Source organism: Nycticebus coucang, chromosome 18 (genome assembly GCF_027406575.1).
Source record: "Nycticebus coucang isolate mNycCou1 chromosome 18, mNycCou1.pri, whole genome shotgun sequence".
NCBI classification, from domain to species: domain Eukaryota; kingdom Metazoa; phylum Chordata; class Mammalia; order Primates; family Lorisidae; genus Nycticebus; species Nycticebus coucang.
The window spans coordinates 32,410,280-32,425,106 of NC_069797.1; the positions used below are offsets into that span (position 1 = coordinate 32,410,280).

General features: G+C 53.4%; 2 protein-coding genes across 5 annotated transcripts in view; one reads left to right on the top strand and one right to left on the bottom strand.

Annotated features, from left to right (window-relative positions):
* The window catches only part of FAM222B (family with sequence similarity 222 member B), an 89,819-nt gene extending 84,533 nt beyond the window's left edge, over positions 1–5,286 (top strand). For all 4 annotated transcript variants that reach the window (XM_053570415.1, XM_053570414.1, XM_053570417.1 and 1 more), the window contains one exon: positions 1,269–5,286. In XM_053570415.1, coding sequence (XP_053426390.1) covers positions 1,269–2,875 — 1,607 coding nt within the window. In that variant the 3' untranslated portion in view covers positions 2,876–5,286. The remainder of the gene's footprint in view (positions 1–1,268) is intronic.
* A 3,184-nt stretch (positions 5,287–8,470) lies between these two features.
* TRAF4 (TNF receptor associated factor 4) lies at positions 8,471–14,566 on the bottom strand. The gene is made up of 7 exons (XM_053570419.1): positions 14,287–14,566; positions 11,251–11,302; positions 10,569–10,673; positions 10,336–10,497; positions 10,087–10,248; positions 9,844–9,999; positions 8,471–9,580 (listed from the first exon to the last, which is right to left on the bottom strand). Exons 1-7 carry the CDS (start codon positions 14,427–14,429, stop codon positions 8,948–8,950), a joined length of 1,413 nt encoding a protein of 470 aa, XP_053426394.1. The 5' UTR covers positions 14,430–14,566; the 3' UTR covers positions 8,471–8,947.
* Between the last annotated feature and the right edge of the window lie 261 nt (positions 14,567–14,827).

The following is a 14,827-nucleotide window of genomic DNA, read 5'->3' on the forward strand; positions in this document are numbered from 1 at the left end:
GGGGAGACTCTCCCTTAGAGAGAGTGGGAGAGAACAGAGCAGAGCCCCCTTGCCTGGCATCCTTAAAGAGCTCTTGTTCTGGGAACCTTTTCCTTTTGACTGGAAGCCTGACATCCGCTGAGCCCCCTGATGGGAGGCAACCGGAGATGGGAACAAAGAGACTGTTAACATTAATGAGGCACATTGAGTGGGTATTTCTGCAGTCTCCAAAGGAAGGAAGGTTTTTCCTCTTTCTTTTTGGAAAGTGACAGCTGACATGGACAAAATACAGACTATTTTTGGCTCACAGAACTTAAAGATGTTTTCTTCTCAATTCCCTCCTTACTGCCCTTTTATTATTATCTTCTCCCACAAGCAAATAAATAAAGCCTTTTGATCTTCATCCAGTCAGGCATAGTGTTAACTACAAACAAAAGTGAACTCATAACATGAGGATGACGGAGAGATGTTGGCAGCTGAAAAAGAAGCATCCTGTCCACTGTGTCAGGGTGCCAACCCAGTGGGCATGGCCTCCAGCTGCCAAGGCACAAGGGAAAGCTGATGCCTCATGGGCCATAGCAGTGTGGACAGTAGTCACTCAGGGTGTTTACCTGAGTGTCATAGGGAAGAGAATGAATGGCCACTAAAGACCCTGACAAGCAGCTCTGCTTAGAACCTTAACCCCCAAGCCAGCTTGGGTTGGTGGGAACTTATTTTTTTGTGGTTTTTGGCCAGGGCTGGGCTTGAACCCGCCATCTCTGGCATATGGGACAGGCGCCCTACCCCGTTGAGCCACAGGCACCGCCCGGTTGGTGGGAACTTAAGAGTTCTAGGCTGTGCATTTCTGTGTAGGGCAGTGGTTCTCAACCTTCCTAATGCTGCGGCCCTTTAATACAGTTCCTGTGGGTCAGGACCCACAGGTTGTGAACCGCTGGTGTAGGGAAAGAAGAACTCTTGCTTACCTTTGTGAGAAGAGGCCAAGTTATGGCTCTCCAAGATATGAGGCATTGAAAGATACTTTGTTATTCTTATCTTTAATTACCTCATTTATGAGGATGCACTGAGATAGCCTATCACTTCACACAAGACCTAGGCTGCTGTAAGTACTTACGAAATGTTAACAGTGCCTGTTACTGTGAGGGCTGAGGCCAGGTGAAGGCTTTAAATGACAGCCTGCCTATTCCTACCCACTGCAGGTTCTCAAAAGGGGAGTCTAGAAAGCTGGTTGGCTTGGCACTGATGAGCTCCCTCTCCCTCTTTGTGCTCTCCTTCCCATTCTCTCTCTCTAGGGGACACTACACAGAAAATGAGAACTGCTCACTATCCTACCCCAGCCGAATTGGACGCGTATGCTAAGAAGGTCGCAAACAACCCACTGACTATAAAAATCTTCCCCAACAGTGTGAAGGTTCCCCAGCGGAAACACGTTCGTCGTACTGTGAACGGCCTCGACACATCAGCCCAGCGCTACAGCCCCTACCCGTCGCAGGCTGCCACCAAGGCAGGCCTGCTTGCCATTGTCAAAGTGCCAGCCAAAAGCATACTCAAGGACTTTGACGGCACCCGAGCCCGGTTGCTCCCCGAGGCCATCATGAACCCCCCAGTGGCACCCTATGCTACTGTGGCACCCAGCACTTTAGCCCACCCCCAGGCCCAGGCTCTGGCCCGCCAGCAGGCCCTGCAGCATGCACAGACCCTGGCCCATGCTCCTCCCCAGACGCTGCAGCACCCTCAGGGCATCCCGCCACCCCAGGCACTGTCCCACCCTCAGAGCCTCCAGCAGCCTCAAGGCCTGGGCCACCCTCAGCCCATGGGCCAAACCCAGGGCTTGATCCACCCTCAGACCCTGGCTCACCAGGGTCTCCAGCACCCCACCAATCCCTTGCTGCATGGAGGCCGGAAGATGCCAGACTCAGATGCGCCCCCGAATGTGACCGTGTCTACCTCAACTATCCCCCTTTCAATGGCGGCTACCCTACAGCACAGCCAGCCCCCGGACCTGAGCAGCATCGTGCACCAGATCAACCAGTTTTGCCAGACGAGGGCAGGCATCAGCACTACCTCAGTGTGTGAGGGCCAGATCGCCAACCCCAGCCCCATTAGTCGCAGTCTGCTCATCAATGCAAGCACCCGGGTGTCGACCCACAGCGTCCCCACACCAATGCCTTCATGTGTGGTCAATCCCATGGAGCACACCCATGCGGCCACAGCCGCATTACCTGCTACAGGCTCTGTCAACCTGCCTACAGGCATCTCTCGAGCCCCCACTGGCTACCCTAATGACCTCAAGCCAGTTGCCTGGAACCAGCACCAGCTGGCCCACCTGCAACAGATGTGCAGCGAGGCTGGTAGAACGCCAGCCCCTGGCCTGACAGGCAAGCATGCGGCAGGACGCGAGTTGGCAGGGCCTGGCTTTGTGGGCAAGGCCCCTGCCTACCCGCAGGAACTCTGCCTGGCACAGTCCTTTCATCTGAAGCCACCCCTGGAAAAGCCGACCCCATCCCCACCAGTCAACGGCCTAGCAGCCCCACTGGCCTACCCCAATGGTCACTATTTTCAACCCCTGTGGAACAACATTCTGCCCACTCCCAATAGCGACAGCTCTGGGTCTCAGGACCTCACCATGCCGTTCCACGGTGGGCAGCCCACAGGTGCACCCATCGAATGTGCGGCAGCTCCTGGGGCCCACTACCGAGCAGGGACCGGGGGTGGTCCAGTGGCAAGCCAGAACAGTTTGATGCAAACAGTGGATTACCTAAGTGGAGATTTCCAACAGGCCTGCTTCCGGGAACAGAGCCTGGCCATGCTGAGCAAGGCCCACCGAGCTCCTGGCAACCGAGCCCCTGATCCCACAGATAGTCGAAGTCTTCATGTTCAGCACCCAGGGTATAGATAGGTAGCGCTGGTGCCCTCCACATATAATACGTCATACATCACCCTCCTAGGTTTAGTCTTACTTTTAAGTAACTGGATAGTTTCAGAGTTTCACTGCTCCAATGTGACCATTCTTAGATGTCGAAGACAGGGAATTTGGTGGGATGTAATTGGGGACAGAAGGGTTCCTCTCATCTCCCCTCCTGCAGCTTTTGGTTTTAACCCCAATGTAACGCCAGGACCAAGCTTTTCTCTCTGTCTGCCTCTCAGTCTTTCCACCTTGGTCATTTCCAAATAGCTTGAACCTCTGCCTTTTTCCCTTAGGACTGAGGTGTTAGACTGAAGTAAGGGCCCTAGTCAGGTTAGCTATAGGTGCCCCAGCCCCTAAGCTACCCAGCCCCAACAAGCCAGACTTCCCAAGTGCTCTGGAAGCTAATTCCTCTTTCACCCAAAGATCTTGAATTAAAGCTGACCCAGTCATTTTCTCTTTTTAGTTCCTTTTCATTCCTCAAGGCTTTATTTTGTGTCTACATTGATCCTAGACCCATTTATTTTGTGTCTACATTGATCTAGACCCACTGCACTTGTCCTTGCCATGCTAAACCTCAAAGGCATCCTGCTGGTAACAGGCCATAGCCTCAAGATGTGGGGGGAAACTGTATTGGCATCTTGGTTCCTGACTCTCCCTTTTCTAGACCTAGAGAAACACAGTTATCCAGCATACCCACTATCCCTTTCTCACTATTGCCTGTGATGACTCAACCTGCTGGCCTCATCCCCTACCTTGTCCCCCTCAAAAAACACTATCTTGGGGCGGCCCTGTGGCTCAATAGAGTAGGGAGCCGGCCCCATATGCCAGAGGTGGCAGGTTCATACCCAGCCCTGGCCAAGAACTGCAAAAAAACAAAAAAAAAACAAAAAAAACACTATCTTGCTTAAGGATTAGGTAAGTAAAGGATGATCACATTGGAGTTTGAGATTAAAAACACCAAAATTTTAAAAAATTTAAAATGCATTTGGTTCTCTACACTGGCTAAGAATATTGCTCTACACTGTAAGTTTTAAATGTCTTGTTCCTGAACGAATGTAGTGTGGGTTTGAGTAGCATTGTGTACGAGTGGCCCCACAGGTGCATTCCCCCTCTAGTAGTACAGCCCCTCAGTTTAATGAAGAAAGAAAGGAAAAAAACACAAAGCCTTAAGCTCTTTGAATACTTCCTTTACCAAATGAGCATGGTTCTAAAACTGCTGGAGATGGGCCTACATTGGAAACAGCCCCTCCTGCCCCTTACATCCTTAGAGCATACTCTCCTCCACTCCATGCTCAGCATTTCTCATTCCCAAGTGACAGTTGGCAAGAAATTCCACACTTTTCTGTAACTTTAGATTGTGTTTTGTTGTAAATTTTTGTACCCTTCTTTTGTTAAAGATGCACAATTGGGCTCTTTGGGTTTTTTTTTTGTTTTGTTCTTTTCAATCAGGCCCTTAACCTTTTCTCTCATCTCTGGGGAATGTGAGCTGATGTTCTTATTTAAGATTTTGGGTTTTGTTTACTAACTATACTGTCCACTGTTCTTTAGCCAGAAATTCTCTAGTGATCTGAAGCAATGTGACTGAATACTAGTTTTTAAATTATGTGTTGGCAAGTTGCCTTATATTTAAAAAGACAAAAAACAAACAAAAAAAAAAAAAGGAAAAAATGCCTGACTGTGTTATGCCAAATGATAGCAACATGAAGTCCTAATTTATTGTTCCTGATTGTTTTCCTGCCATCTGAACACTGGTACCTCCCATCCTTGAGCCGTCAGGAGCATCTGCAGCTTCTGGTGCAATACCTTCCCCTAGGGTGTTGGCCACCATCTCACCCAGAGCCCTCTTCCAATCCTGCTTTTCTGGGTTAGATTTAAAGAGCACCACTGTCTCCCCTTATCTCTTGCTTGATCTCCAAACCAGATATTCTTGCTATATCTTCCCCCCCACCCCCAATGCCTCTCCCTGAAAGGTGAGCTGCCATTTTAGGAAATTGGACCAGGCACCAACTTGGGGGCTTTTAAGTCAAAGAACCTCAAACCCATCTCTTCCTGTGTAGGGGTGTAAGTCTCTAAAGCTCTCACTCCCACTCCTAGTCTGCATGGAAAATGTACTGTGATTCCCCCACCTGCTGACTACCCTCTCCTTTTGTGTGAGTCAACCTGAGTTCCTCTCCTGCCTCTGCCAGCCAATCCCCAACCAGCAATAAGGGTCCAAGCCAGGGCCTCCTGTCCACACTCCTGGCCTCCATCCCACACTACCCATAGGGAACACCTGGATTCCCCACTCTACCCACAGACTGTAGCAGTCATTTTCCATCTCTCTCGCCTTCTCACCTGTGGTGGTTTATGGGTGTGATGGGGTTTTTAAGATAATTATAAACCAGTAAAAGAAAAAACAACTCTCTTCCTGACCTTGTCCTATTCATTTAATGCTGTGAATGATGTAATTTTTTCTTACAACAGTTTCTAACATCTCTCACTTGGTAGAAAAGAAATGGTTCCTCGTTTTAAGAAGACACCTATGTATTCATCCCACCCAGAAACCCTCCCCAGTCCATTATCCCAGGGCAGATGCTTTGTTGATTGTAAGTCATGGGTACACAGTTCCTACCATCAACCCCTGGGGATTATCTAGCAGGCAGATTCTCCCTAAGCAGGGCTGATAGGGGCTATGTGTAATTTGATGGTTTGCTGCCCTTCCCTGGAGGCCCAAAGGGTCCTGCCACTTTCACTCCAAAGGCCATCAGTCATTGAGAAATAGGTATCTGCTTTGCTAATGAGCCAACCTAAAACTTTAAACCTCCCCTTCTACCTCCAACATTAGAATTCACGTGGGCCTCTGACTGAGATGGAGGTACTAGGCCCTGTAATTTTGAGCTAAGATATCACATAAGGGTGATAAAGGGAAATACAGATTCTATAGGATATGGGATTTAGAAAGAGTAGAATCAGACTCTTGGCAGCCAATCAGTAGGTGGCTTCTAAATGCTGATGAAGTCCTTAGCATGTTTTTTTATGGGGTGCCCTTTTGTGAAAGTGCTTTGCTTCCTTTACAACCTCTTGCTGCCCCTGTAAAAGAAAGCCCTCTTCTGCCTGTGTCAGATAAGACCTAAGGTCTTTAGTCAGCCTCAGGTCAGAGCTAAAGTAGACAGGTGAGGCTCAGCGCCCGTAGCACAGTGGTTATGGCGTCGGCCACATGCACAGAGGGTGGTGGGTTTGAACCCAGCCCAGGCCAGCTAAACAATTGCCACCAATAGCAGGGCGTTGTGGTGGGCGCCTGTAGTCCCACTGTGACGCCACCAGGGCAACATAGTAAGACTATCTAAAAAAAAAAAAAAGTAGGGGCGGCGCCTGTGGCTCAGTGAGTAGGGCGCCGGCCCCATATACCGAGGGTGGTGGGTTCAAACCCAGCCCCGGCCAAACTGCAACAACAAAAAAATAGCTGGGCGTTGTGGCGGGCGCCTCCCAGCTGCTCGGGAGGCTGAGGCAAAAGAATCACATAAGCCCAAGAGCTGGAGGTTGCTGTAAGCCGTGTGATGCCACAGCACTCTACCGAGGGCAGTGAAGTGAGACTCTGTCTCTACGGAAAAAAAAAAAAAGTAGACAGGTGAGATTACACCTGCTGTGCATCTTACAAAAGTAGGTGAGCCCAGCTAGGCCTCCCTCCAGAGTGAATTGCTGGGCTAAGGGTAAGTGCTGGATACAGAACCTGGTTTGAGTTGCACAAATTATGACTTGACACTGGAATATGTGCCAGCCCTGCTAGGCTGGCTGAGTCTGAGGTAGATTGGAAGACCCCATTGTTGCACTTGCCTCCAGGAGGCATCATCCTGTTTGTGAATGTGCCCCCGGGGAATCATGCAATGGCAATGTCCTGGCAGCAGAGGGAGATCAGAACTGATCGGGTGTCTGGTGTCTTCTGGGATGCTGGAAAAGTGGTGTGCCTGTTGCCTGGAGTTATTTTCTTTGCCCATGGTTTTCCCTACCAGTTTCCAGGTATCACTGCACCAGGATGGTTTATCTGCCAAAACAGCCCATCTCTTATTTTCTTGTTTTGCATGGGGGAAGGCGTACACTTTCCATGTCCTTCCTGGGTGTACCACCTCCAGAAATCTGCATGTATTCCCAATTCATTTAATTTTTATAGCAAATCTAGGTGACCAGGCTTCACTTTATCAGTGAGGGTAATGATGCCCTATTAACTAAGTAACTTGCCATAAGCAAGGATCCAAACCCTAATCTATTGCCAGTTTAGAGCTACACTGCTAGGGATAGAATCCAGGCCTTTCTCTGAAGCAGCTGAACTACCACTGGTAGGTTACTTGACTCTTCCTATTTCATTAATACAATGTGGATAATCGGGAGGCATCTGCGGCTCAGTGGGTAGAGCACCGGCTCCGGCCAAACTGCAACAAAAATAATAGCCGGTCGTTGTGACGTGCACCTATAGTCTCAGCTACTTGGGAGGCGAGGCAAGAGACTCGCCTAAGCCCAAGAATTGGAGGTTACTGTGAGCTGTGTGATGCCACAGCACTCTACCAAGGGCGGTGAGACTTGTTTCTACAAAAAAAAAAAAAAATGGATAATCACAAGCACTCCCCTGTAGAAAGGTATTAAGATACGTATGAGAAAGGCCCAGTGCCTGGCACATCCTGAAGGCCCCCTTTGCCCAGTTTAAGTCACTGGGTGTGGGCTGGATTAGATAACTAATTTAGCACTTCTGGGCCAGGAATATGCATTGTCTCATTAACTCTTCTCTACTGCCTACTAAGGTAGGTCCTTTTATTATGGTGATAAGAGCTATTTCACCTACCTTGTTAAGTGAAATAATGCACATAACAGTGTTAGTAGCAGGCCAGCACAGTGGCTCATACCAGTAATCCTTGCACTCTGGGAGGCCAAGGTGAGTGGATTGCCTGAGCTCACAGGTTTGAGACCAGCCTGAGCCAGAGCAAGACCTCCTCTCTAAAAAAATAGCCAGGCATTGTGGCTGGGGCCTGTAGTCCCAGCTACTTGGGAGGCTGAGGCAAGTCAATCACTTATGCCCAAGGGTTTGAGGTTGCTGTGAGCTGTGAGGCTACAGCACTCTACCAACAAAGCGAGACTTTGTCTTAAAACAAACAAACAAAAAAAACCCGAGCAGTGCATGTGGCTCAAAGGAATAGGATGCTGGCCCCATATGCTGGAGGTGGCAGGTTCAAACCCAGCCCTGGCCAAAAACTGCAAAAAACAAACAAACAAACAAAAAAAACCAACAATGTTAGTAGCTATTATTTAGTCCAAGAAAGACCTAGCTAGGGCATAGGTACAGTCTTTTGTAAGTGTAGACCAGGGACTCTAGCCTTATAACATCTCTAGGCAGGCCATGCACCTCCCCTATCTAATCACCAGAGGGCAGAGTCAGGCAACTGTCATCCACACAAAGCCTGATACAGTTCCCTAGCTGCCCACATGAGGGCAACCCAGCAAGGCAGCTGGACCCTGGGGCCAAAGGAGGGGCAGCCCTTCTCTGACCGATCCTTTGCCTTTCTTTGGATCAGTTTCCCAAGGCCCTAACCAACCCAGATGAGTCAGGCTGGAACCAAATTAATAAATACAATTCAGGATTTATTAAAAATCAGGGCTTCCTCTCTCTGCCCTCCTGGCACTAAAGAAATAAATAACCAGAGGGAACACAGCTGGGGAAAGAAACCATTATCTCAAGACATTGTCTTTTAACTACCCCTCCCCCATGGCTCTTGAGACATAGCACCTGAGCAGGTACCTCTGTCCAGGTAGGGTGTGGCTGGCACCAAGGCATGTCTGCCCTGCCCAGGAACGGAGACAGGCACTGGGATCACTTGTTTCTAGCCCTTGACCCTGAGACCTGCTCCCCCCACGGGCCAGGGCTGAAGCACCAATCAGAGGCACCTGAGGGTGGGTAGTGGGGGCAAAGGGGGAATGGGGTAATAGAACCTAGGCAGCAGAAGCAGCTGACAGGGGGTCCGGCCCCCTCCCCAGGTTAAGCCAGTGCCTGACTGAGGTCATGTCCCATCCCCCTTTCCCCTCAAGCCCGGTCTGCATTCAGCTAAGGATCTTCCGGGGCAGTTCAACAGAGGCTCTGATGAAGACTGCATCATCCCGCACATAGTTTCGCTTTCGGATGTCCTGGTGGGAGATAAACTTAGGGTAACCAAAGCCCAGAGAACTCTCATCCAGGGAGCCCCGCCAAGTGCCTGGCTTTTGGAAATTCTTCCAGTTTGGGTCAGGGTGGAAGGTCTCAGTGACGTGCTGTGGTTTAGCTAGGCCGGGGTCACTCTGATCCAGCAGGGAGAAGGTGACACGCCGGGCAAAGGGCCACTCCAGGAGATTGTCAAAGGCGCCTGGCAGCACTCGAATGTAGAGCGAGAGATGTGTGCCCTCGCCACTGCCATTGCCATTGAGGAATGCAGACACCTGCAGCTTGTAACCATACTTATGTGTGTAAAAGGCTGGGCTGAAGCACTCAAGGTTGGGCTTGGCCTTGGCCTCCTGAAGCCGCCGCCCATAGCTGCCAATCTTCCAGATGAGCACGCCATCACTGCCCACAGACAGCTCCTCCAACTCTCGACGCAGCTCCTGCAGCTCCTGCCGTTGCCGGCTCACCAGGGCACACATCATGGCCAGATGTGGCTTCACACTCTCCTCCACGTGCCGTGCCATTGCAAGCTTAGGGCTCTGTTGGCAAAGACCCAGGCCATGGAGAGGGAGAACAGCTATCAATAGGAGATAGGATAGGAGTGGATATAGGGTAGCAGGTCCCCAGCTCTAAATGAGGAAGACAGGGTGCCAGAAGGAGGCTGGAGCTGGCCTGTAGGGGGAAGGACTGAGAGCTTCAGAGCAGCATAGCAGGGACCACCAAATCCGAGGAGGCATCAGGAAGTCTAATCTTCATCTAGGGCAAAAGGAGGGGCTGATAGGAAGGAGAAAGGGCATCTCACCCTGTGCTTGCAGCCGGAGTCTTTGAATGGGCACAGCACCAGGGCAGTGCTACAGCTGTCCTTCAGATGACCTGGCAGGTCCTCCCGAGCCACGGTACCCACACCACACTGGTTGGGGCAGGGAACAGGCAGCCTTGGGCACTGGTACTGATGGCTCTGGGTCCACAGAAGCAGAGAAACAGCAGTTAATAGACTGACTCCCTTATACCTGCCCTGCAGCCCACAGCTCAATTAGGGCCTCACCTGAATGGTGTCAAAGACAAACTCCTTAGTGCAGTAAGTGCAAGGCTGAGTGCGCTTGGGGCACTCAGAGGTGGCATGCTGGGCCAGCAGCCGCCGCATCATGCGAGCACCACACTTGTTCTCACAGTATACACTCTCTTGGGGGCACATACCTTCGTGGCTCTGTGGAAATGCCAGAGGTGCTGAGTTAAAGAATGTGTGGGCTATCAGGTGCCCCACCCCTCCTACCCTCAGCCAGGCCCCACCCACCTCATAAGCCTCTCCACTGAAGTCACAGCCACAAAACTCGCACTTGAGGCGCCGTTTGGGGCAGTCATGCTGCAAGTGTACAGGCAGATCACGGCGGCTCAGTTTTGTGGGACAGCGATTGGGGCAAGGGACTACATTGAAGCTGCAGGCATTCAGGTGGCCCTGGTGAGAAGAGCTGCAGTTAGTGCCTGCCAGGGGAGAAGTTGTCCCAGCCACTCACATCAGATCCTCACCTGTAGATGACGAAGTGGCGCACTCCAGCGACAACCCTCCTCACTGTGGATGCAGCGGATAGGCAAGCCCAGTACCTGTACTTCCAGCTCTGGGTCTGGATAGATCTGGGGGTAGGGATGTGGAAAACTGGCCACGGTCAGAGCCTGCTACAGTCCCCAAAACCCACCCCTACCCCTAGTTGGGCAGACCCTACCTTAGAGCCAGGAATAGCCTCTCTTAGGATATTTGCCCCTCTGTGTCCAGTGATGAAGGGTAAAGCAGCAGGTAGGAATTGCTTTGATGCTGGATCCCAACCTGCCTGCCCCATGCTCAATTTGGAGAAGCAGCCGATCAGCCTACTCAGTCCCAGGCTGTCCCTCAATACTGTTTACTTCCTCCTGGCGGAGGGGTACTGGCCCTCAGCCACAGGTCTGGCTTGCCACCGAAAGGGGAGGGAGCACTTCTTGTGGGTACAGAGCTTCTCTGTGTACCCCCACAGGCTGGGCATGGTGCCTGCCCTCCAGGGCAAACACGGGCCTCCGTTTGCAAACTGGCCTGGTGGAAAAGGCTACCTTTGTGGGGGCGCATGATCCCAAGGCTCTGCGTTGACACTGGCCCTGAGCCCACTGGCTGCCAGCAACCCCAGCCTCCACCAAGGGCAACAACCTGTGCCTGGGCTTCTTCCTGGCAGTGTGGCCTCACCTTGGCATAGTCCAGAGGAAGTTGGTCCTCAGGGCATTTGAAGACTCCTTCACTGAAAAGGGGAAGGGGGCAGGGTCAAGGCTTCCCATTAGGGGAAGGAGTACCATGGGCCCCATGCCCTCAGAGCAGCCTGCCACCCTCACCAGACAGGTTCCCAAACAGCACCAGCTGAGGCAAAAGGCCAAGCAGAGGCCTGAGGGGACCCACTTCTCCAGGATCCCAGCCAGTCCTGGCAACAGGCGTTCTGGGCCTAGAGGAGGGACAGACAGCTGCCTCAGATAGCACTTGGCCAACAGGTGGCAGCTGGTACCCCTCCCTTCCAGAATAGCAGCTGGACTGGAAAAGGAACAGGCTGCCAATCAACCCCTCCCCCCAGGTTAGTTTTTATAGGCTGGGCTAAAAGCTGATGGGGAGGGGAAAAACCCATGGGCTAAGATTAAGGTGCCCTGCTAAGAACCAGGGCAAAGGTCAGCTTGGGGCCACCTTATCCTACTCCTCCCCTCCTTTTTGAAGGTGTGTCCCCTAAAGGAAAGAGAAGGAAAGGCATGCTCCCCGGACTTGTTTACACTCCCAACAAGCTTCTGAGAAGGGTGGGAATGTCCGCATTTTACAGGTGAGAGAACAGACGCATACAGGTGAAGTGGCATCTGGGTATGTATGTCTGCCGATTCCACAGCTAAGACAGACTCTACTGTACCATAGAAAACACAGAAGAGGCTGGGGCAAGAAAAAGTGTCCAGACAAGCACAGGCAAGAAAGGCTCTGGCCACTGCTTGGTAAGGTTCTGAAGCTTGTTGACCCTGCCCACCATGCCAGCTGCCTTCCTTCTGCACCAATCCCTACATGGCTGTTAGCATCCCAGAAGGCTGAGTTGCATGCTTCCTCCTGCCAACATGCCCTTGCTGACCCCAGCTAGGACCAGTCACACATGCCTGGTATGGCTCAGACAGGGTAAGGGCTCACCTAGCAGGACTGAGGCCCTCAGGCATGGCATTCCTGGCAGATCTGAGTCAGGTAGGTGAGAGGTAGGCAGGGATCAAGGCGAAAGCAGAGGCCACATGACAGGCCCTGTTCTGATACCACTTTCCAGGGCCTGGGTAGCCCATGCCCCAGGTGCCCAAATTATTTCTAGCACCCACCTCCTCCCCCTTACCCCACTGCCACTGGTCACACAACCAATGTCAAAAACAATACAAGCTTAAGCACTGAGGGGCTGTGCCTGTGCCCACAGGGTAACCAGCCTTCCTGGACCAACCTGAGTAATAGCCCTGGTAGGAGAGGGGAAGGCCAGGTGGGCCAAGGCAGTGGGGGTCCCACTTGGCTGCTTCAGGAATGTGCTGACTTAGTGGTTTTGGAGACAGGGAGGGGACTGAGGCAAGTCCCTAGGCTTCAGGCAGAACTAAGCCTGCAGCTTGGGGCCCAGCCAGGAAAAAGGTTCAGCCAGGGCTATGGACACCCCTGCTTGTAGGGTAGGGGGCGATGGTGAGAAACAGCCTGCCCAACCACTTCTTCCCTCCAGAGGCCTCAGCAGCATAGCCCAGGCACAAGAGTAGGGGCAGAGGCTGCTCCCAGCTGTGCAGGGGAGGCCCAGGGAAGAAGACAGGATGGGGGAGGGGTATACCGTAGAGGAAGAGGGGATTTCCGGGAGGGGGAGGGGCCGAAGCCTACCCGAGTGGGCCTAGGGGAGGGGAGGTGGAGGGAAAGGAGCCTGACAGCCCCCTCCCAGCTTCTTCCCCCGAGGCAGTAAGGGTGGGTCAGCTACGGGAGGCCGGGGAGGGAGCGAAGTGGCTCAGCTGGCCTCATCTGGAAACCAGAGGGCCGGGGAAGAGCAGTGGAGGAGACAATGGGACTGTGTGTCTGTAGGGGAGTAAATGTGTACACTGCAGGGAGGAGGGCGGAGGGTGAGGGAAAGGGAGGAGTGGGCAGCACAGCAGCTTGTACAGGAGCATATGTGAGGGCAGGAGCCAGCCCAGACTGTGAGGAACAGAAAACAAAGAGCCTGCTGAGATTTCCGCCAGCTTGGGCTGCAGAGGACCAGAGGGAGGGAGGGAGGGAGGAAGAGAGAGCACTGAAGGCAGAAGCCCCCAGGATGCTCTCCCCGCCTGGTCCCCTTGATCCTCTTCAACAGCCAACAGGCCCCTGACAGTGGCTGAGCCCAGCTTCGCCTGTGCTCCAGGGGCATGACCCTCCAAGGAGTGGAGGTTCTCTCACCTGCCTCCCCACATCCGGGCCTGAGCAGTTCCCCGCGTGGGCTGGAGACACAAGACAGTATAGGGCACCCTGAAACGTGATGGATGCCCGAGAGCCAAAGGGTGATCTAGGGTCCTGAGAGGGCAGGGGGCATTCAGTATCAACGAGGGAGTGATCCTCTCCTGAATCAATTTATTGACCACCCGGCTTACTCTAGATCCCGGGGAGAAGGGAGAGACGCCCAAAGGAGTTCGGCTTCAGGAGAGGATTGTACTGTCAGAATCCTCGCTCTATTGTGTGATCACTAACAGCCCGGGCTGAAATCCCAGCTAAGCCTTCAAGTAATTGTGTGACCCTGGGCCAGTCTTTGAATCTCATTTCATCATCTGTGAAATGGGAGAACAATAGCTGCCGCTCTCGGAACGTTCGAAGAACCTTAAGAGGTTAGATGGGTGAAAACTCTGGAGGCTTAAAGTGCCGCGCAGGAGAGGGTTTTGTCCTTCTCTGAAGGACTCAAAGTTCAAGGATGAGGCCGCTGTCGAGCTCAGGTGAGGGGGAAGGGCCGGCCACGGGTTAGGGAGGGCCTCTTTCCCGTCTCTACCCCGCGGGAAGACCTCGAGTTCTTCCGACCTGGGACGCGGCAGGTGGGACCTGGAACCCTACGGATTAGTGCGTGGGGGTCTCCCTCCGGCCTGACATCACCCTACCCTTGACGTCACGGTGGGCGCCCCTGAGGTCACGGGTCCCGGCGCAGACAAAGGCCCGCCCTGCCTCGGGCCTGAGCCCCTCCCCATGCGGTGCCCCCCACCTCCGCCACCTGCGTTCCCTGCTCCCCTCGACCCGCACCTGAGGAACTCCTGCAGGCAGGTGTCGCAGAAGCGGTGGCCGCAGGTAGAAACCTGCACGGGCTCGCGCATGGGCTTCCCGCACAGCGGGCATAGCAGCCGTCGTTTGGGCTTCTCCAGGAACTTGTAGTCGAAGCCGGGCATGGCGGGCCCGCGGCGAGGGGCGGGCACGGGCGAGCGGGGCCGGGCACGCGGCAGCCCCACAGCCCGCGCCTAGCTCCGGCCGCGCTCCGGCTCCCGGCGAAGCCCACTGGCTGCCGCGGCAGGGCCGGGCTCGCGAGCCCTCTCGCCGGAAGAGGGGGCGGAGCCGCGCCCGCGCGGCCCTAGTGCCCAACAACCCGGACCCGCCCACCCGACGAGCTCGCGGCTTTGGGGTCCGGATGCGGCTAGACTCTCCCGGGGCCGCGAAAGTGAGTCAGGCTAGCCCGCTCCCGGAAGTAGGGGCTTCTATTCCCCAAGCGACAGAAATCGTGGCTCCGCTTCTCCCCAGAGTTGGGGGTGGGGTCTGGCGCTGGGTGGGACGGAGGACCTTAGGGGAGTGC